The following is a 20,851-nucleotide window of genomic DNA, read 5'->3' on the forward strand; positions in this document are numbered from 1 at the left end:
CCGGAAGTGCGCTCTGCTCGCTCGCTGAGAGCTCCGGTCCCCCGGAAGTGCGCTCTGCTCGCTCGCTGAGAGCATGCAGGTGTGAGGTGACCGCCGTTTCCTCCCAGAGCGTGTGTGGCGTTTCTGACTGGAGCGGCCATTGGCTGCCAGCAGTCTCCCCGGCGGGAAGAAATGGAACCGTCTTAGGGGCACCCGAAGCCTTCCTCTCAAGAGAGGGTCACAGGCGCAGAGCTAACTACCTTTCAGAGGCGGGAACTTACCTAAGCCCGCTGTGGCGTGGGGCGCGTTCTAATCATGAGTTTGGGAAAAAGAGCAAGTTGATGGTTCCCCTGAGCCGTTGGGCAGGAAGAATTTGGGTGCGGCCAGTTTGCAGTAAGTCCGGTGTCCAAATGCAGAGAAGACCCCAGAGAGCTCCTCGCTCCATCTCCGTTGCATTGTCGTCCTGTGCGTCTCCTTTCCTCACACAACTGCCACAGGACACTTCCGGTCACCAAACGTGCGTGGGGATTTCCACACACCAAGCAGTTCTCCAGGGCAGCAGCTGGCGGTCCTGCGATGTAACTCCATTCTGACACTGTCAACGTGGAGCTAGTTCAGATCCCACAGGGGAAGAGCCCAGTCCTACCAAGTGTACCCCTCTCCTCTTTTCATATGCGGGGGGCAAGCAGCGGGTCTGCATGCACCCTACAATTTCTGACGTAGCTACAAGTGGGAGCCTCCCACAACCCCCTCCTCTGCTTTCATTAATTTGCTAGAGCAGCTCACAGGATTCAGAGACAACACTTACACCAGTTTATTAAAGGCTAGGATAAAGAACATAGGTAACAGCCAGATGAAGACCTACATAGGCGGTAAGGGAGGGTCCCAAGCACAGGAGCGTCTATCCCCATGGAGTTGTGGTATGTTACCCTCCCTGTACCTGGATGCGTTCACCTACCTGGAAGTTCATCTACCATTGGGGATTTTATGGAGGCTTCCTCAGGTAGAACTGATCAATTATTAACTCAATTTCCTTCCCCCCTTTCTGGTGGATTGGGGGGTGGCGGGGTAGGGGGGCATGGCTGAAAGTTCTAAGCTTCTAACCATGGCTTAGTCTCTCTGGTGACCAGTCCCCATCCAGAAGCCATACAGGAGCCCACCCAGGGTTGCCTCATTAGAATAAAAAAAATGCACCTAGTGTACTCATCACTTAGTAATTTACAAGGGTTTTAGGAGTGTGTGCCAGGAACCAGGGGCAGGGACCAACGTATATACTTTCTATTATATCACAAGGTCAAATAGCCAACTTCAAAGAGTAAGTGCTAAATGATTCTACTTTCCTCATATTCTATAAATGACAAATTGATAGAATCTCTGATGCCAGGGGTTAGGGTCACAGAAAAATGTAACCATGAAGGGGTTTGTTGACAAAACATTTTGTGGTGTTGGTTACAAAAACCTACACATGTGATAAAGTTTCTTAAAACTATATATAAAAACCAAACAAAAATTTGTACATGTTAAAACTGGTGAGATCCAAGTAAATCCTGTGGTTAAAAGCATTATAATAATTTCACTTTCCTCTATTTTATAATGAACTCAGGTTATGTAAAATGTTACCTTTGGAAGTAGCGGGCTGAAGGGCATTTAGGAAATCTCTGAAATATTCTAGTTTTTGTGATTCTAAACCTATTTCAAATTCAAAATTGATGGTGCTTATAACTTGGTTAAACACATCCAAATATATTGAGTTATACATATGAAATGAATATAGTATTTCATTTTGAAGTACTTTAAGTATTCTGTAATAACAATTAAACTGGAACTAAAGAAATTCAAAAGTTAATTATATAATGACACAGGCATGGAACACTCCTGCATTGTACATATTAAAATTTAATCCATGGGGAGAGTAACTGCCACTATTTAAAATTTATAAAATCAATGACAAGGCAATCAGGAATATAGCTGAAGTATCATGTTCTGAATGCTTGTGAGGCATATTATCTGTTATGTTTAGACATGACAGAATGCTCTCATTCATCATTTCCCCAAGGCTTCTTTAAGTTGTCTGATATTTTGCTGAAGTCCCCCACACTGAATGTGTTCCTAAGTTATTTCTGTACAGATTTCCGGGCAAATATATTACTTCAAGCCCTACTATATTTATTGCCATAGGAAAGTACTTGTCTAGTGTGAACTGACATCTTTTGAGGTCTTACTTCTGGGCAAAGGTTTTCCCACAGTTATATTTCTACCAATTAGAAATATTCATTATCTGTGATGATCACATGATAGGGTCTACTTTCCACTGAAGGCTTTCCTAGTCTGTCACATTCATTGAATCTATTTGTCTACACTTTTTAGATGTATAATATCCTAAAATATTTTCATCAAGGATTGTGAGTTGTTTTGTAAATCTTTTCATCAACATAAAATATGACACAATTGATCACTAAAGATAATATCATTCTTTGCATTATTTTCATTACATACTATTATCTTGAGGGCCTACAACTGACAACAGTTTATCCCAAAGTGACTATGTGTGAATCCTCTTATGTTTAACAAGGATTGACAAGTGGGCAAAAGTTTTCCCACAATCACTGCATCCATAGGGCCTCTCTCCTGTATGTTTTCTCTGATGAACATTGAGCCCTGACTTTGTGGTGAAAGCTTTCCCACATTCACTGCATTCATACGGTTTCTCTCCTGTGTGAATTCTCTGATGGGTAATGAGATCATTTTTACGCAAAGAAAATTTTCCACATTCAGTACATGCAAAGGAAGTTTTTCCTGTGTGAAATCTCTGATGTTGTATGAGGCAAGTCTTCTTCCTGAAGGCTTTATCACATTCATTGCATTTGTATGGTTTCTCCCCAGTATGAGTTTGCTGATGTATACCTAGAGTACTCTTCATGGTGAAGCCCTTTCCACATTCATTGCATATATACGGTTTCTCCCCAGTATGAGTTCGCAAATGTGCAATAAGCATGCTTTTCCCAGTTAAGCCTTTGCCACATTCGTTACATATATAGGGTTTTTCTCCTGTATGAGTGCGCCTATGTACATTGAGATGACTCTTCTCTGTGAAGCCTTTTCCACATTCATTGCATATATAGGGCTTCTCTCCTGTATGAGTTCGTTGATGTCCAATCAGCCGTATCTTTGCTGGAAAACCTTTTCCACATTCACTGCATACATAAGGTTTCTCTCCTGTATGAGTGCGCTGATGTACAATCAGACGGCTCTTCACAGTGAAGCCTTTCCCACAATCATTGCATATATATGGCTTCTCTGCAGTATGAGTTCGCTGATGTACAATGAGATCACTCTTCATGGTAAAGCCTTTTCCACATACACTACATACATAGGGTTTCTCTCCTGTATGTGTTCGCTGATGTCTGATGAGAGGACTCTTCAAGGTGAAGCCTTTTCCACACTCATTGCATGTGTAGGGTTTCTCTCCTGTATGAGTTCGTTGATGTACGATGAGACAGTGCTTCACTGAAAAGCCTTTTCCACATTCACTGCATGTATACAATTTCTGTTCTGTATGAGTTTGCTGATGTGTGATAAGACTGTTCTTCAAGGTGAAACCTTTCCCACATTCATTGCATATAAAAGGTTTCTCACCAGTATGAGTTCTGTGATGTGCAACAAGACGCCTCTTCTCAATGAAGCCTTTTCCACATTCACTGCATATAAAGGGTTTCTCTCCTGTATGAGTTTTCTGATGTGTAGTGAGACTAAACTTTGTAGAGAAGGCTTTCTCACATAGACTGCACCCATGAGGCTTCTCTCCTGTATGAGTTCGCTGATGATAAATAAGCCGACACTTCTTGATGAATGCTTTCCCACATTCGTTACATGTATAAGACTTTTGTCCCGTATGAGTTTTCTGGTGTACACTGAACTGTGATTTCTTGAGGAACGTTTTGTCACATTCAGTACATTCATAATGTTTCAGGCCTGTATGAATTCTCTGATGTTCAGTTAGCCTGGATTTTCTAGAGAATGCCTTCCCACACAGACTGCATCCATGAGGTTTTTCTCTAGTATGAACTCTCTGATGATCAGTGAGCTGAGACACCTTGACAAAGGCTTTCCCACATTCATCACATACGTGGGCTTTCTGCATGTTGTGAGTTCTTTGCGGTTTAATGACCTGGGAATTATTGTTGATAGGTTTTACATTTACAGGAAATTTTATTACACTATAAAATTGTTCATGGTTAGTATGAAGAAGGAATTTCCCATTTTCATTAAACTCAGTAGAGTTCGTTGCGTTACAGTTTATACTCTGGCTTTCAAAACTTATATTTGATTTTAAAGGTTTTTCACATAAGTCAAACATATCATAATTTTGTTTTAACAGGAAATGACTTTCACTCTGATTAAGAATATCCGCAAATGTATTATGTTCACAGCACTGTTCCACACTCTTCTGAATGCTTCGATTTTGCAAGTGACACTGCAGAGGATCATCAACTTTCCTGAGTTCTAGGAGAGAAAAGAACAATGAATCATTCTGTGATCTCTCATAATCTTAGATTGGAATAAAACTGTTTTAAAAATGCTTCGTGTGGGGGTGCCTGGGTGGCTCAGTAGGTTAAGTGTCTGACTTTGGCTCAGGTCATGATCTCAGGGTCCTGGGATCGAGCCTCACGTTCGGCTCCACACTCAGCAGGGAGCCTGCTTATCCCTCTCCCTCTGCCCCTCCCTTCATTCGTGTTTGCTCTCTCTCTAAGAAATAAAATCATTTAAAAAAAAAGTTAAAAATAGGGGCGCCTGGGTGGCACAGCGGTTGGGCGTCTGCCTTCGGCTCAGGGCGTGATCCCGGCGTTGTGGGATCGAGCCCCACATCAGGCTCCTCTGCTATGAGCCTGCTTCTTCCTCTCCCGCTCCCCCTGCTTGTGTTCCCTCTCTTGCTGGCTGTCTCTATCTCTGTCAAATAAATAATAAAATCTTTAAAAAAAAAAAAAAAAGTTAAAAATAGAACTATCCTGGGGCACCTGGGTGGCTCAGTCAGTTAAGTGGCTGCTTTCAGCTCAGGTCATGATCCCAGGGTCCTGGGATCGAGCCCTGCATCAAGCTTCCTGCTCAATGGGCAGCCTGATTCTCCCTCTCCAACACTTGTGCTCTCTCACGTGGTCTCTCAAATAAATAAATAAAATCTTAAAAAAAAAAAATAGAACTACCCTATGATACAACAAAGGATACAAAAATACATATTTGAAGGGGCATATGCACCCTGACGTTTATAGCAGCATTATCAACCACAGCTAACCTATGGAAAGAGCCGAAATGTCCGTCGACTGATGAATGGATAAAGATGTGGCATATATATACAATGGAGTATTACTCAGCCATCAAAAAGAATGAAATCTTGCCTTTTGCGATGATGTGGATGGAGCTAGAGTGTATTATGCTAAGTGAAATAAGCCAGTCAGAAAAAACAAACACCACAGGATTTCAGACAGGTGGAATTTAAGAAACAAAACAAATGTACATACAGGAAGGGGGAAAAAAAAAGACAGAAGCAAACCATAAGAGACTCTTAACTATAGAGAACAAACTGAGGGTTGATGGAGGAAGGTAGGTTGGGGATGGCCTAAATGGGTGATGGGTATTAAGGAGGGTACTTGTGATGAGCACTGGGTGTTATATGTAAGAGATGAATCACTAAATTCTACTCCTGAAACCAATATTACACTATATGTTAACTAAACAGAATTTAAATTAAAAAAAAAATTTTTTTAAGATTTTATTTATTTATTTGACAGAGAGAGAGACAGCCAGCGAGAGAGGGAACACAAGCAGGGGGAGTGGGAGAGGGAGAAGCAGGCTCCCAGTGGAAGAGCCTGATGTGGGGCTCGATACCAGAATGCTGGGATCATGCCCTGAGCCGAAAGCAGACGCTTAACGCCTGAGCCACCCAGGCGCCCCATAAATAAAAATTTGGGAAAAAAAAAAATAAGAAGAAGAAGATGTGGTATACACATCCTATGGAATATCACTCAGCCATAAAAAAGAAGGAAATCTTGCCATTTGCAACAACATGAATGGACCTACAGGGTATAATACTAAGTGAAATATGTCAGCCAGAGAAAGACAAATACCTTATGATTCTACCCATCTGTGGAATTTAAGAAACAAAACAAGTGAACAAAGCAAAAAGAGACAAAAAAGCAGGCTCTTAAATACAGAGAACAAACTGGTAATTGCCAGAGGGGAGGTGGGTGGGAGGATGGCTTAAATAGATAAGGGGAGTGAAGAGCAACTTACCTTAATGAGCACAGAGAAATATATAGAATTGTGGAATCATACTGTATACTCGAAACTAACACTGGATGTTAATTATACTTGAAGAGAAAAAAGAATCAGACTCAAGGTCTTAAAAAATTAGTGGAAACTCCATTTTGCCATCACTTTAGAAATTGAAAAGTAATAATAAATGGGCACGACTGACTGAATTAAAAAAAAAATCATGTGAAAACTTTTGTTTTAGGAAAATAAATGCAGTGATAACATCTAATCACTAAAGGAAAATCTGAATTAGCAAAACCATGAAGGAAATCATTTGAAGCAGATATAAGTTATGACCTGGTTGGGTTGGAAATCATGTAGCCATGTTAAAAAAGATATTTTCTTGTTAATCAAATGACCTTTAAGAAGAGATCTCAGGAGCACCTGGGTGGCTCAGTCAGTTAACCGTCCAACTCTTGATTTCTGCTCAGGTCATGATCTCAGCATTGTAATACTGAGCCCCGTGTAAGGCTGCGGAGCCTACTTAAAATTCTCTCCCCTCCCACGCCCCCCAAAAAGAAGAAAGCTCAACAAGTAGAGAACACTCAAGGTAATGAGGTAATGCCAGGATAGGGAGAAATTTAAAATGTGTGGTTGTGTTGAGCTGAAAAAGAACCTATTTTTTTTTAAAAAAAGGATGGAGAAAAGATGATTCCCGTTCTCACACACAAAATGGGAAGTCATGGGCTAGCTGCCATGAAGGAGTAAAATACATAGAAAGAAAGCATGCATTAGACAATATTAAGAGAGAAGCCAATTTGGATGTTGGAGAGAAGGAACAGAGGTTAATTCATGGGAATAGAGGAAGCTTTTCAGTTATGAGGACTGAGAAGAAAATGAAAACAGAAGTATGGAGAACCTCCAGGGTTCTGGTGGGAAAGTGGGGGAGGAGAGCCAAAGAATGACATAAATGGATAGCAAAAACCAGGTTACTGTGGAGACAAAGCATCCAAGGTAGGGTTAGATGTTATGGAAGGAAATCATTATTTCCTAGTAAGGTAGGCAAGCAAAGCAGTAAGAAAAAAGTGATGAAGTCAAAGTTGTTTTTTTTCCATAGACGCCTGGAAAGTGGAATTTCATAGCAGGAGAGGTGGTAACATAGGTAAAAACACTGTCACAGTGGAGGAAGAAGAGGAAGATTAGAAAATCCTAGGAGGGAGAGCCTGATTGGCTCAGTCACTGGAGCATGTGACTCTTGATTTCGGGGTTGTAAGTCTGAGGCCCACGTTGGGTATACAGATTACTCAAAAACAAAAATCCTTAAAAAAATTAAAAAGGAAGCACCTGGGTGGCTCAGTTGGTCAAGCATCCGACTCTGGATTTTGGCTCAGGTCATGATCTCAGGCTGTGGGACTGAGACCTGCATCAAGGCTCTCCTGCTTGAGGATTCTCTTTCTCCCTCTCCCTCTGTCCCTGCCCCTGCTCACGCAGGCTTTCTGTCTAAAAATAAATACATAAATTTTTTAAAAAAATAATAAAAGAAAAAGAAAAGAAAATCCTAGAAAGAAGATGACTATGCAAACAAAAATAAGTATATAAAGTAAACAGGGATCCGATCTCAAAAGAAAAACGGGAATATTTTCCTCTAAGCTTCAACAAAGAAAGAGAGTTCTCATATGGGAAGAGAGATACAGAGAAGGGCTGTTTATGTTTCCTGTCACAGTTCTGATGCCTTCTCTGACTGATCAGAATACTACTGCAGCCATCCATCTTGCCAGTTCGCCCTCACCTGGGCAGATTCGACTGTGGATTTCATCTTCTATCGTCCAAAGTTCTTCTCCTCGTTCCAACTTGGAGAGTGCATCTGGTTTGCTGGCTTGATACCCTGTTCATGAGAAAAGATAAAAGACTCAGTGGACTGGGGTACATCAACAAGGGATAATGTTATATTTTAGGGACTAAACAGGTTTCCCATCTGTAACATTGAGGCTTTTCTCTCAAAAGATGGGACATTATACCTTCTTGTCTAAGGCAAGAGGAAGATCTGAGGATCTACCATTTCAAAGTGTTAAAGAGTTAAGTAGCTGAGAAAGAAAGAGCCACTGGAAAAGCACCCTGTGAGTGACACAGGGGAGCTGTCCTCACCCACTGACACCAGGTTCCTATAATTTTCCAACATCATGTCCCGGTACAGGTCCTTCTGAGCGGGAGCCAGGAGCTGCCACTCCTCCCAGGTGAAGTCCACGGCCACATCATCAAATGTCAGGAATTCCTGTTACAACACAGTTATGTTTAATGAAGTGATATTCTTGTGATATGGAAAAAAACAGATAAAGGAAATTATTCTGCTCATTTCGCTATATAGGAAATGGTGGGTTTTATTCTTTAATACACCGTGATAGACGAAACTTGTATAATATTATGTCATTGGGCAATCTTCTATTTACTCAACAAATTTGAAAATTTAAGAAAATTTCTGTAATATGTATCACTAAATCCTCTTGCTAGTATAAGAACATCTGTAATCTATATATTATTTGAGCATCTATTTGTCAATACTGAACTATATAATACTTATAAGCAGACAAATAATACAGATTTCTAAATTCACCAAGAGCATTTGAGCCAATACCAAAACCAGTAATGAAGAGATTGCAGAAAATAGAGTCACAAGACAATACATACTAATTGCAGCGGTTAATAAAATAAACAAAATAAAAGAAACTGTATAAAACATGTATAAAGCAAAAAGATTAACATGATTAAGCAAATTTGTAAAAAAAAAACTATAAAGAACACAATTATGGCACATATATGTACATAGACAGATATATATGTATGGGTGCATATCATTAGGCAGGGCTAATACCATAATAGATACAATGAAGAAATACATTTTTTACATTTGTAAGTAGTAAGGGTAGTTAAGGACCTCACCCACCACAATATCTCTCTGAAGAACCATCAAAGACCTATGTGAACTTCAGACCTATGAGCCATGAAACATTAACATTCCTCAAGGAACCAGTCTGTTTTCTCCTCACAGGTGATGCCTGTGATATTGTGATATAAGAAGAAGTTTGTATTTGGTATTTATCTTCGGTTCCTTTCACAAGAGCTCCTGAAGCCCTGGAATTTCCTAAGCGGTTCCGGTGGGAGGGGCATCTTGCATTACTTGTAACAAGCTCCTTTCAACCATACCTGAATTTATATAACAAGGCAACTCTCTGGTGGGCCCCTAGATACCCTAAGGATATGGCTGGTTGCTAGGGGAAACCAACCTATTGTTTACAGGGCTGGAATTTTCAGCCCCACCCCAGCTGTCCAGGAAGGGGAGAGGGACTGGAGATTGAGATAATCACTAACAGCCAGTGATTTAATCAACTGCCCCTACAAGATGAAACCTCCATAAAAAACACTACACTCCAGGGGCACTTGGGTGGCTCAGCGGGTTAAGCGTCTGACTTTGGCTCAGATCATGATCTCAGGGTCCTGGTAGAGAGCACTGTACCCGGCTCTGTGCTCAGTGGGGAGTCTGCTTGTCCCTCTTTCTCTGTCCCCCCCCCACTTGCTCACACATGCACATATAAATACATAAAATATATTAAAAAAAAAAACACAAACCACCACACTACACTACAAGGCTCAGAGAACTTCCAGGTTGGTGAGCACATCAAGGTGCTGGGAGGGTAGCTTGCTTGGAGAGGGCATGGAAGGTCTTGCCCCTTCTCCCATAGCTTGCTTTGTGCTTCTCTTCCATTTGGCTGTTCCCATCTTCTACCCTTTATAATAAACTGGTAACTGCGAAGTGTTTTCCTGAGTTATGTGAGTCAGTGAATTATCAAAACCAACGAAGGGATTGTGGGAACTGCCTATTTGTAGTCAAGTCAGAAGTATGGGTATCCTGGGCACCCGATACTTGACATCTGAAGTGAGGGCAGTCTTGCAGAGCTGAGCCCTATAAACTTGTGGAGTATGATAGTAACTCCATGTCATCAGTGTCAAGATCGAATCAAACTGTAAGCAGGTGGTATCTGGAGAGCTGGAGAACAGGTTATTGGTGTCAGAAGTGTTGGCAGTAGAAACAGATCACAGTAATGCCTACCTTGTAACTTACCAAGATTCTCTTGTGACGACTGTCAGAGATATTTGCAGCGCACTGACAGCTAATGTGACCTAGAGGGTCTTACACAGTCACATATATTCATTCCAACATAAATCACAAAGTAGGAATCCTATGAAAAATAGGTTCCTGATACTACTTTCCCCAGATTTCTCCAGATCCTGCTATTTTCAATTAAACTTTTCTTTTTAACTGCACTGATTTTTTTTTTTTATATAGAACTCTACAAATCCATTGGAAAATAAAGGAAAGAATAAAAGAAACCAAAAGTCACCTGGGCCTGGATCATCTTCTTCTGATTTTGGGAAATGGCTGCTAACTTGGACGCTCTGTCTTTAGCTCTTCTGGATCAGCTCTAAATTTCTGTTCAAAAATCTCAGTTTCCAGTCAAGGGTTTTCCCAGAAATGATGTTACCTAAGTCTTGGAGTCTTTTCCTCCTTGTTCCCTTGATCCCTCTTATTCCTGGGGGGCCAGCACCTACAGACTGAAAAGCAAATTAATCTTAGTGGCACATTCTCTTTAGGCCCAGATGTTGTCACTGTTACTGTGCATTCACCTTATTAAACCAAGGCCCCCAAAAGATCAGTCTTTTTATTAAGTGCTCTGGGCCAAGAAAACATAATATTCAGAATGTTTGGGAAGCACACCTTTCTTCTGTAGAGTAGAAGCAGTATGACTGTTGAAGGGAATGTGGGACAGAGACCCAGAAGAGTGTGATACCCAGTGGCAGGGGACTCTTCAGGGGGATCCATTTTAGGAAAGAGGACATACAGACCGTTAAGATGTACACATTTTTATTTTTTTAAGTTTATTTATTTATTTATTTATTTATAGAGAACAAGAGAATACCTGTGTGCAGGAGATGGGGAGAGGGAGAGAGAGAATCCCAAGCAGGATCCATGCACAGCACAGAGCCCAACATAGCGCTCAATCTCATGACCCTGAGATCAAGACCCACGCCGAAACCAAGTTGGATGCTTAACCAACTAAGCCACCCAGGTGCCCCATGTATCTTTTAAATCATGCATGTCCATCTACCTCTTCAAAAAGTCTTCTGACATCCCAGGGTGCACACACTTTGGTTTTGAGAACATGGTGCTAAGCAAACAATAAGCAGGGTCTTATTTAGTTTCTCATTACCATCCATTTCTTGATACTCTGTAGACTGTTGTAAGTACAAACCTATATAGGATAGTCGGCAAAAATATGCTTTAGAAATAGAACTGAAATAAAGACATTTTCAGGCAAAAGCAGGGAGAATTCTTCATCAGAAGGCCTGTGTTACAGCAAACATGAATGTTCTTCAAACAAAAGGAAAGGATCCTTCAACATAAGTAGAGGAGCAAGGGGTCAAGAGAAACAAAACTGCCAAGTAAGAGTTTAAGTGTAAATTAGTACGAAATGGGGATGCCTGGGTGGCTCGGTAGGTTAAGCGACTACCTTTGACTCAGGTCATAATCCCAGAGTCCTGGGAGCGAGTCCCACATTGGGCTCCTTGCTCACTGAGGAGCCTGCTTCTCCCTCTGCCTGCTGCTCCCCCTGCTTTTGCTCTCTCTATCTCTCTAACAAATAAATAAATAAATAAAATCTTAAAAAAAAAAGAGGCAAATTATCAGTATTCACCTAATATGTCTATATACCTCTTTAGTCAGGTGGCTAGTTAACAACATTTAAATAGAGAAATTCTATACTATCTTTTTTTTTTTTTTTTAAGATTTTATTTATTTATTTGACAGAGAGAGAGGCAGTGAGGGAGGGAACACAAGCAGGGGGAGTGGGAGAGGGAGAAGCAGGCTTCCGCTGAGCAGGGAGCCCGATGCAGGGCTCGATCCCAGAATGCTGGGATCATGACCTGAGCCAAAGGCAGACGCTTAATGACTGAGCCACCCAGGCCAATACTATACCATCTTAAACCACACATAGGTCAAGGTCAGTGTTAAAGAACATGACGTTTCATGGGAATAATTTAACAATCAATTTAAAACAGTCAATGAAAGTATTGCTAGTAACCTAAAAGTCTACTTCTAAGAATTTCTGAAAAGGAAATACTGCCTACAGTGTAATATTTGACAGGACATTTAGTTTCTTAATTATAGTTTTCATAAGGGCACTTATGTTTTAAATCAGAAAATTATCAGCATTCTACAATTAAAATAAAATTGCTGTTGCTAGATCATTAATGTAAGTTCATAGCTTTAAAAGTTTTCATACTTAAAAAAAAGACAGAGAAACAAGGGGGAGGCAGAGAGAGCGAAAATGAGTTATAAACACAAATTTTACAAAGCACAAAACCATAAATATGGGGAAATTATCAGCCTTTTTACTCAAATATACTAGGTTCCTGCCATCACAGATCACCATTTTAGGTATTTTACTTCACTTAATCTTCAAAACAACCCCTGAGAGAGATCTTAACTTCTTTTTGCTCTCAGGGAAACAGACACACAGGTCACATCAATCACACAGTGGGATTGAAAAATCACATTCATTTCAGGGGCACCTGGGTGCCTCAGTCGGTTAAATGTATGCCTTCAGCTCAGGTCATGATCCTGGAGTCTTGGAATTGAGCCCCTTGTCAGGCTCCCCGCTCAATGGGGAGTCTGCTTCTCCCTCTCCCTTTGCCCCTCCCCCCAGCTGGTGCTATCTCTCTCTCTCTCTCTCACTCACCCTCTCTCTCAAATAGATAAAATCTTTAAAAAATAATAAAAATCAGATTCAATTCATTCCAAATTTCACTTTCATTCCACATCACAGCAGGCCAAGACTATTTGTAAATAAGATCTCTGTTCATTAAGTAAACAAACGAAACAAGTAAAAAGCTATTAGAACTCTGTTAATCAGGTAATTGCAGAGGCATTTAGAGTAATGGGAGAGGACTGCAACTGTCTTTAAAATGCACCAAAACCAACAACAGAAGACTGATTCATGATGTGTCTGGGTGTCTCAGGTGGTTAGGCTTCTGACTCTTGATTTTGGCTCAGGTCATGATCTCAGGGTTGTGAGATGGAGCCCAGTCCCGTGCTCTGTGCTGGGCATGGAGGCTGCTTGGGATTCTCTCTCTCCCTCTCCCTCCACCCCTCCCCACCTCTAATAAAAAAGACTGATTTACGAACAGAGGATGGATAGAGGGTTAGATAACTGGTAGACCTAGTCTAGTAGGACGTTAACGGTAGAATCTAGGTGGTAGGTATATGGATGGATACTTTAATATTCTTTCAGTATTTCTGTAATGCTTGAAAATTTTGCATACTAAAATGTTAGGTGGAGAGAAAGATACTGCAATAAGAATTTAGTAGGGTGGCCAAGCAGCAAGTAAATATTTACAGTTAATTGATCTTTTATATTATAGAAAATTATAAGGAAAGGGAGTCAGAAAGGAATAACAGGCTTACAACTGAGATAAAAATCAACAGTCTACATTGGAGATGAAAGGCAGGGGAACAAATCCATGAGTAAATGCATAATCATAAAATGTCCCCAAAATGATACCTAAACATTTCAAACATTTCACCTTTGTATAAATAAATGCAAACACTGAATACGAATCCACTCACAATACCACAGGTTCAGCCATTAAAATAATTTGTAAATGTTTCTTACATGAAATAAGGTAAGAGAAAATCATAGTACCACTTACACAATTTATCTGAATTATCAATATTGAGCACATAAAAGTCTCAAATTGAAATGTACTAAAATTTTGACAAGGGAACGGAACCTACAGTGACAAGGGAGGTTATTTTACTTGTGTCAGACGGAGTCTGAAAAGAAATATCCAAGAGGAATGTGCAGGAATCTTGCAGGACAAAGGATAAAAGGCTGCATCTTAGATATGAAACAGCTATTAAATATGCTGGATTATTCATCTCACCAAAAACTTTGATTTCTGAAAGTTCGAGAGTAAGGGGTGATGTTGGGTGCCAAAGAGGGTTTAAAACTGGAGCTGAAGACTCGGGGCTACAAGGCGGAAGGGGGACGCAAACGCACCTCGAGTCTGTGGCAGCAGCCGACGTCTGGGCTCAGCACGCCCCTGCCAAGCCCCTGGCCTCCAGGCGCAGCCCCCACTCGCGCCAGCGCCGCGGACGCTACGGGCAGCACCCCTCTCATGAACCCCACAGACCCCTGTACATGAACCCCGAAACAACTCCTCATCTTTGAGCCCCGAACAAAATCCGCACCCCGAACAAAATGCAGCCTTCGCTGACAGTCACCACCCTCCGGCTAGCAATCTCTGAGCCCGAGAGTAAACGGCCCCCAAATGTGCCCTCGGCACCAGGGGGCTGTTCTTCAGAGATCGTTAACCACGAGCCACGAGAGCACCTCCTGACTGAGGCCAGGGGCACCACAAGCGCACACCCAAATCCCGAAGAGCACCCACCCGCGCTTTCCTTCCGCTGGAATCCCAGCCGCATCACCCAAGGCCGACGCCGACCACCCACCTCGGCCACGGTCCGTGAACAGACTGAGACACTGACCTGATTTTCGCTACACACCACGGCGAACGGTCGGCGCCTGAACTTACTTCGCTGAACTTCGTCGGCGTCCCTCAGCACCGTGGGACGGTGGCCAACAAGGGTCCGAGGCATTTCTAGAGAAAAGGCAACTGGATCCCGGCTTTTCCGCTGCGGCAACATGGCCGCGCCCTGGCCGTGCCCCACGGGGGCGGCCATCTTGGATCACGGTCGTAGGGGGCGCCGAGGGGCCTCTTCGGCGCCCGCGAGGACGGGCGCTGGGAAAGTGGACCCGCGTGTCGGTGCCGGGGGTAACGCGCAAGTGTCTCCAGGCTGAAGCTTAAACAAGGCAAAAACCGCGCGGCGGAAATCCCTTTCAGCGAGCCGACTGGAAAATTAAAATTAGACGGCTCAGTTGGCACGACCCTGTTAACGGGAAGTGGAGGTATTTGTCCAGCACAGAACTCGCTTGGGAAAAGGCGAACCCGCTTACAGAAGCTTTCTCCACCGAGTGTCTAGCAAAAATGGGCGTGAAGTGACTTTTGGACAATGAATGACGTCCGCGGAAGCTCTGAGAGCACAGGGATGGTGGTCACTGACCGGGAAATAAAAGCGCTGGAACGCGTCAGTTAGGCTTCGGGACGAGTAATGGGGGAGAAGGCCACTGAAAGTCAGAAAAGGTCAGTGGCCAGGGCGAAGGGCTGAACCGAAGACGCAGGCGGAGCTTTCCCTGGGTCCGGAGAGGAAGGCAGGCTTTGAGGACCAAAGGCCAGAAATAGGGAAGAATGGAGGGAAAGGCGCATGCATGTGAAAGAAAAATTGCCAACTGTTTTCCGATCAACCCATTTCATCATCAATATATGAGATCCACTCTCCACGTCCTACTATAAAAGGAATAAGAAAAAAACAAACCTAATTTTTAAATAGCTCAATAAGCCACTTATTTTTTTAAATTGCAAATACTCGATTTTTTAAAGTGCATCTAGTACTCAAAAAAATGCAAAGTAAGCACGAACCAAAATATTTTAAGTCTTAAGATTTATAAAGATTGAACGATGAGTAACATTCAGAGTGGCGAGGTCATGGGATAAAGGCACTCGATTATGCTAAGTCTTATTTTTCTCATTTGCATAAATGTTGTCCACCACATACAGCGTTGAGTGAACTGAGACGTTATCATCTTATCATAGTTGGAAGTTTAAAATGCACACCACATTTAATATTAAGTATTTGATGTGTTTTTAGGGAAGCAGGATTCAGACTAGAGCACATAAATCAGTAAAATGTTTTTGGAGTACAATCCTGCAATTATCCATTTAAACTTTTCATCTCTTTGAGCCAGCAATTAATTTCAAGAATTGATTCAGTAGAAATTTTACTTTTTTGAGAACACGTACAAGGATAATTATGGCATCAATTTTGACAATTTTAAGGAAATAACACTTGCATCTCTATATTCACTTTTGGATAGCATCTCTTCCTGATGACTCTGACCCATGTGTCCAATAGGACAAATAACAAACAGGGTAGAACTAGACTTGCTCAGTGAGGTATGGTCTGTCTCTTGGAACTCTTCTAATACATTAAAATAGAGCCCAGGCTAGCCTCTTGCCGCATGAGAGCCTGTGAAAGACTCCATCAATTCCAGTGAAGGCTTAGAGGTGTAAAAAAAGCCATCTAGTTCATGCAGCCTCTCTCCAAACAGCCCCACCAGACAATCCAACCCTAGACCCACACAACAGAATTAGCAAATGTTTGTCTTTAGACATTAACTTTTAGGAAAGTAATTTTGTAATGCAAAGGTAACTAATACCAATTTGAATGTACATCAGTAGGTGATTTGTTAAATAAATCATAAATGAACATGCATACAGACATAAAAAGAATGAAGGACACTAAATTTGGTGCAGCCACTATGGAAAACAGTATGGAGTTTCCTCAAAAAATTAAAAATAAAACCACCATATGATCTACTAACTCTACTTGAACTTACCAAAGGAAATGAAATCACTATCTCAAATAGACAATTGTTCTCCCATGCTCATTGCAGCATTATTTACAATAGCCATGGCAATGAAACCTAAGTGTCCTATACAAATGAATGAAGAAAATGGAGTACACACAATTGAATATTATTCAGCCATAAAAAAGAAAATCCTGCCATTTATGACTCATGAATAGACCCTGAGGGTACTATTGCTAAGTTAAATAATTCAGAGAAGATAAACTGTATGATCTCACTTATATATGGAATCTAAAAGGAAAAAAACCACAAAATTCATAGATACAGAGAAAAATTGGTGGTTTCGACAGGCAGGGGTGGGGGTGGGGTGTGGGGTGTGGATGAAATATGTCAAGATGATCAGGGGCGCCTGGGTGGCTCAGTCCTTAAGCATCTGCCTTCAGCTCAGGGCGTGATCCCGGCGTTCTGGGATCGAGCCCCACATCGGGCTCCTCCGCTGGGAGCCTGCTTCTTCCTCTCCCGCTCCCCCTGCCTGTGTTCCCTCTCTCGCTGTCAAATAAATAAATAAATAAAATCTTAAAAAAAAAAAAAGATGGTAAAAATGTACAAACTTCCAGTTATAAATAAGTCTAATTGTAATAGTAATAACGATGTGTTGAATGAACATCGTTGGCCATTAGGGAAATGCAAGTTAAGCTCAAGATTGTTCACTACTATATACCTAAGAGTACAGTTAATGTAAAATATAGTGACAATACCAAGTGCTGGGGAGGATGGAGAGCAACTACATCTCTCCTATGTTGCTAGTGGAATGGCTAAAAGAAATATACAGTTGAGCCTTGAGCAACATGGGTTTGAACTGCATGAGTTCACTTATAGGTGAATTTTTTTTACAGTGTAGTACTGTAAATGTATTTTCTCTTCCTTATGATTTTTTTTATTAGGCTTTATAAATTTTTAAAACTCCAGTATAATTAACATACAGTATTATATTAATTTCAGGTGTATAATACAGTGATTTAATAATTCAATAAATTACTCAGGGCTCATCACTGTAAGTGTACTTTTTTTTTTTAAGATTTTATTTATTTATGTGACAGAGAGACAGCCAGCGAGAGAGGGAACACAGCAGGGGAGTGGGAGAGGAAGAAGCAGGCTCCCAGCAGAGGAGCCCAATGTGGGACTTGATCCCAGAACGCTGGGATCACGCCCTGAGCCGAAGGCAGATGCTTAACGACTGCGCTACCCAGGTGCCCCTGTAAGTGTACTCTTAATCCCCTTTTTTCCACCCATTCCCCTACCCACCTCCCCTCTGGTAACCACCAGTTCATTCTCTATTTAAGAGTCTGGGGTGTTTTTTTTTGTCTTTTTTCTTTGTTCATGTTTCTTAAATTCCACATATGAATGAAATCATATGGTATTTGTCTGTCTTCCCAGAAGTCTGATTTTTTAAAAAAGATTTATTTACTTGAGAAGGAGCAAGAAAGCAGGGGGAGCGGCAGAGGGAGAGAATTTTTCAAGCGGACCCAGCACTGAGCTCAGATCCTGACTCGGGGCTTGATCCCACGACCCATGAGACCATAACCTGAGCTAAAACCAAGAGTCAGACGCTTAACTGACTTAGCCACCCGGGTGCCCCACAAGTCTGATTTTCTTAATAATATTTTCTTTTCCCTAGCTTACTTTAAGAATGTAGTATATAACACACATACAAAATATGCGTTAATCAACTGTTTATGTTATTGGTAAGGCTTCCGGTCAACAGCAGGCTACTAGTTAAGTTATAGGTGGATTCTCAACTGCTTGGGGGTCAGTGCCCCTAACCCCCGTGTTGTTCAAGTGTCAAGTGCATTGAATACCAAGTGCTGGAGAGAATATAGAACAGTATTTCATCCACTGCTGGTGAGAATGTAAAAGAACACAGCCACATTGAAAGAGAGTAGTTTCTTGTAAGGCTAAACACAACTTACCATACATCCCAACAACCATACACCTGAATATTTATTGTAGAGAAATGAAAATTTATGTTCATACAAAACCATGTGTGCAGATTTCATAACAGCTGAAACCAGGAAACCTCTTCCAAGAATGAAGGGATAAACAAACTGGTCATCCAGTATGTATATTACTCACTAATAAAAATAAAACAACCATCCACTAACTCACATGAGTCTTCTGAGCAATTTGCCAAATGACAAAAACATGAAAAGCTGACACACTTCCTATAATAAAAAATTATAAATTTGTATATAGTCAATAATATTGTAATAACTTTTATGGAAAAAATATAAAATTACATAAATACAACATATATATAAAATACATAAAATCCAGTTGTAAAAATGATTTTTGTAACATTCATAAAATTATACAATTATACAGATGGAAAATAGGTGGTTCCAAGAGGTAGGTTTGGATAATGGGTATGAGCATAAAAAGGTATAAATGAGGGAATCTGTGTCGATCACAGTTGATCACAGTTTTACATGATGGTTGTGGTAGTGGTTACATGAATCTATATATGTAATAAAACTTCTTAGAATTACAACATAAAAAAAAAAACCATGAAAATCTAATGAAATCCAAATAAGGTTAAGGGCTTAGCTAACAGTATACTACCAATGTCACTTTCCTGGATTCAATAACAAGATGTGGCTTACATAAATGTTTTTACTGGGAGACATTAGGTAAAGGATGTTAGGGAAGTCCCTGGACTATTTTGCAATTTCTTTAAGTTAAAATGACTTCAAATTAAACATTTTATAAAAATAACTCAGAAGGTGGTTTTATAAAATATTTGGTCATATTTATAAACTTAGTTAAGGAAGTACAAATACATGTTATTTTATAAAATTAAAACACTCAGTTTCCTTTTTTTAAACTCCTTCAATGTACTAAATGTACGATTAAGTTTAGAGCCCAAGAAAGGTAAAAACAAATCATATAATACAGGGTAGTCCAAGAATATTCCATGGAACACTCTGCATTGTATAGAATAATAAAAATCAGTGATAAGGAAAGCAGACTACTTTTTAAAACTATGGAATTACTGACAAGGCCACTAGAAAAGGGTTTCAAAGTATCATCTGAAAATGCATCAGGTGAATTATCTGATGTAATGAGGTCAGACTTGTAACATTTAAAAGCACTCCGACATTTAGCATTTTCACAGGACTTCATTCCTTCATGAGTTCTCTGATATTTGACTGCAGGTGCTCTACATTTAGCATGTTCATGAAGTTTTAATTTCTGTATGATTTCCTGACAAAACGGGGCAGAATGTAACTGATATCCTGCCACATATATATTGTCCTCTTGAAGTTTTTCTCCAGTGTGGACTCGGACCCTCACTGAGGTCTACTTTCTGGGTAAAAGCTTTCCCATGGTCATCATATATATTTTTAAAATCATATTTCTATAGGGGTGCCTGGGTGGCTCAGTCATTAAGCGTCTGCCTTCAGCTCAGGGCATGATCCCAGGACCCTGGGATTGAGCCCCGCAGCCTGCTTCTTCCTTTCCCACTTCCCCTGCTTGTGTTCCCTCTTTCGCTGGCTGTCTCTCTCTGTGTCAAATAAATAAATAAAATCTTTAAAATCATATTTCTATAAACAATAAGCTCACTGATGATTTATGATGATCCCTGATAATCAAGTCTACCTTCCCCCTGAAGGCCTTCCTAGTCTCCGCATTCACAGGATTTGTCTCGGTATACACTTTTCAGAATATAATGAAGCTAGAAAGTTTTGCTCAAGGCATCTCCACATTGAATGTATCGGAGTTTCCCCAACATGTTTTCAGAAAATATGAGGTAAGGATCACTGAAGGCACTACAACACATTCACTGTAGCCACCAGATTTACCTCCTGGACAAGTTCTTTAACCTCCACGGGGCACACATCTCACAACCGGCAGTACCGTGATTACATTCCACTCTGCAGGAAACACTGATGTCAATGACGTCCTGGGTGCCACAGAAGGCATTTCCACAGTCATCACATTCATAGGGCTTCTGTTTCGCAGGAGTTCACTCATAAGTAATGAGCTGTGACTCTGTGTTAAAGGAATTTCCAACTTGACTGAATCTA

General features: G+C 40.9%; 2 protein-coding genes across 2 annotated transcripts in view; both read right to left on the bottom strand.

Moving 5' to 3' along the window:
- Nucleotides 1-14,972, bottom strand: part of LOC103657323 (zinc finger protein 615) — a 32,859-nt gene extending 17,887 nt beyond the window's left edge. Inside the window, exons 1-5 of the mRNA XM_040632943.1 lie at nt 14,828-14,972; nt 10,626-10,836; nt 8,374-8,500; nt 8,018-8,113; nt 2,526-4,482 (exon numbers count right to left, since the gene is read on the bottom strand). Coding sequence (XP_040488877.1) covers nt 2,526-4,482; nt 8,018-8,113; nt 8,374-8,500; nt 10,626-10,640 — 2,195 coding nt within the window. The 5' untranslated portion in view covers nt 10,641-10,836; nt 14,828-14,972. The remainder of the gene's footprint in view (nt 1-2,525; nt 4,483-8,017; nt 8,114-8,373; nt 8,501-10,625; nt 10,837-14,827) is intronic.
- A 3,512-nt stretch (nt 14,973-18,484) lies between these two features.
- The window catches only part of LOC103657320 (zinc finger protein 432-like), a 38,937-nt gene continuing 36,570 nt past the window's right edge, over nt 18,485-20,851 (bottom strand). The window contains 1 exon segment of the mRNA XM_008684766.2: nt 18,485-20,850. Coding sequence (XP_008682988.2) covers nt 20,643-20,850 — 208 coding nt within the window. The 3' untranslated portion in view covers nt 18,485-20,642.

The sequence above is a fragment of the Ursus maritimus genome, unplaced genomic scaffold, assembly GCF_017311325.1.
Source record: "Ursus maritimus isolate PB19 unplaced genomic scaffold, ASM1731132v1 scaffold_19, whole genome shotgun sequence".
Lineage (NCBI taxonomy): Eukaryota > Metazoa > Chordata > Mammalia > Carnivora > Ursidae > Ursus > Ursus maritimus.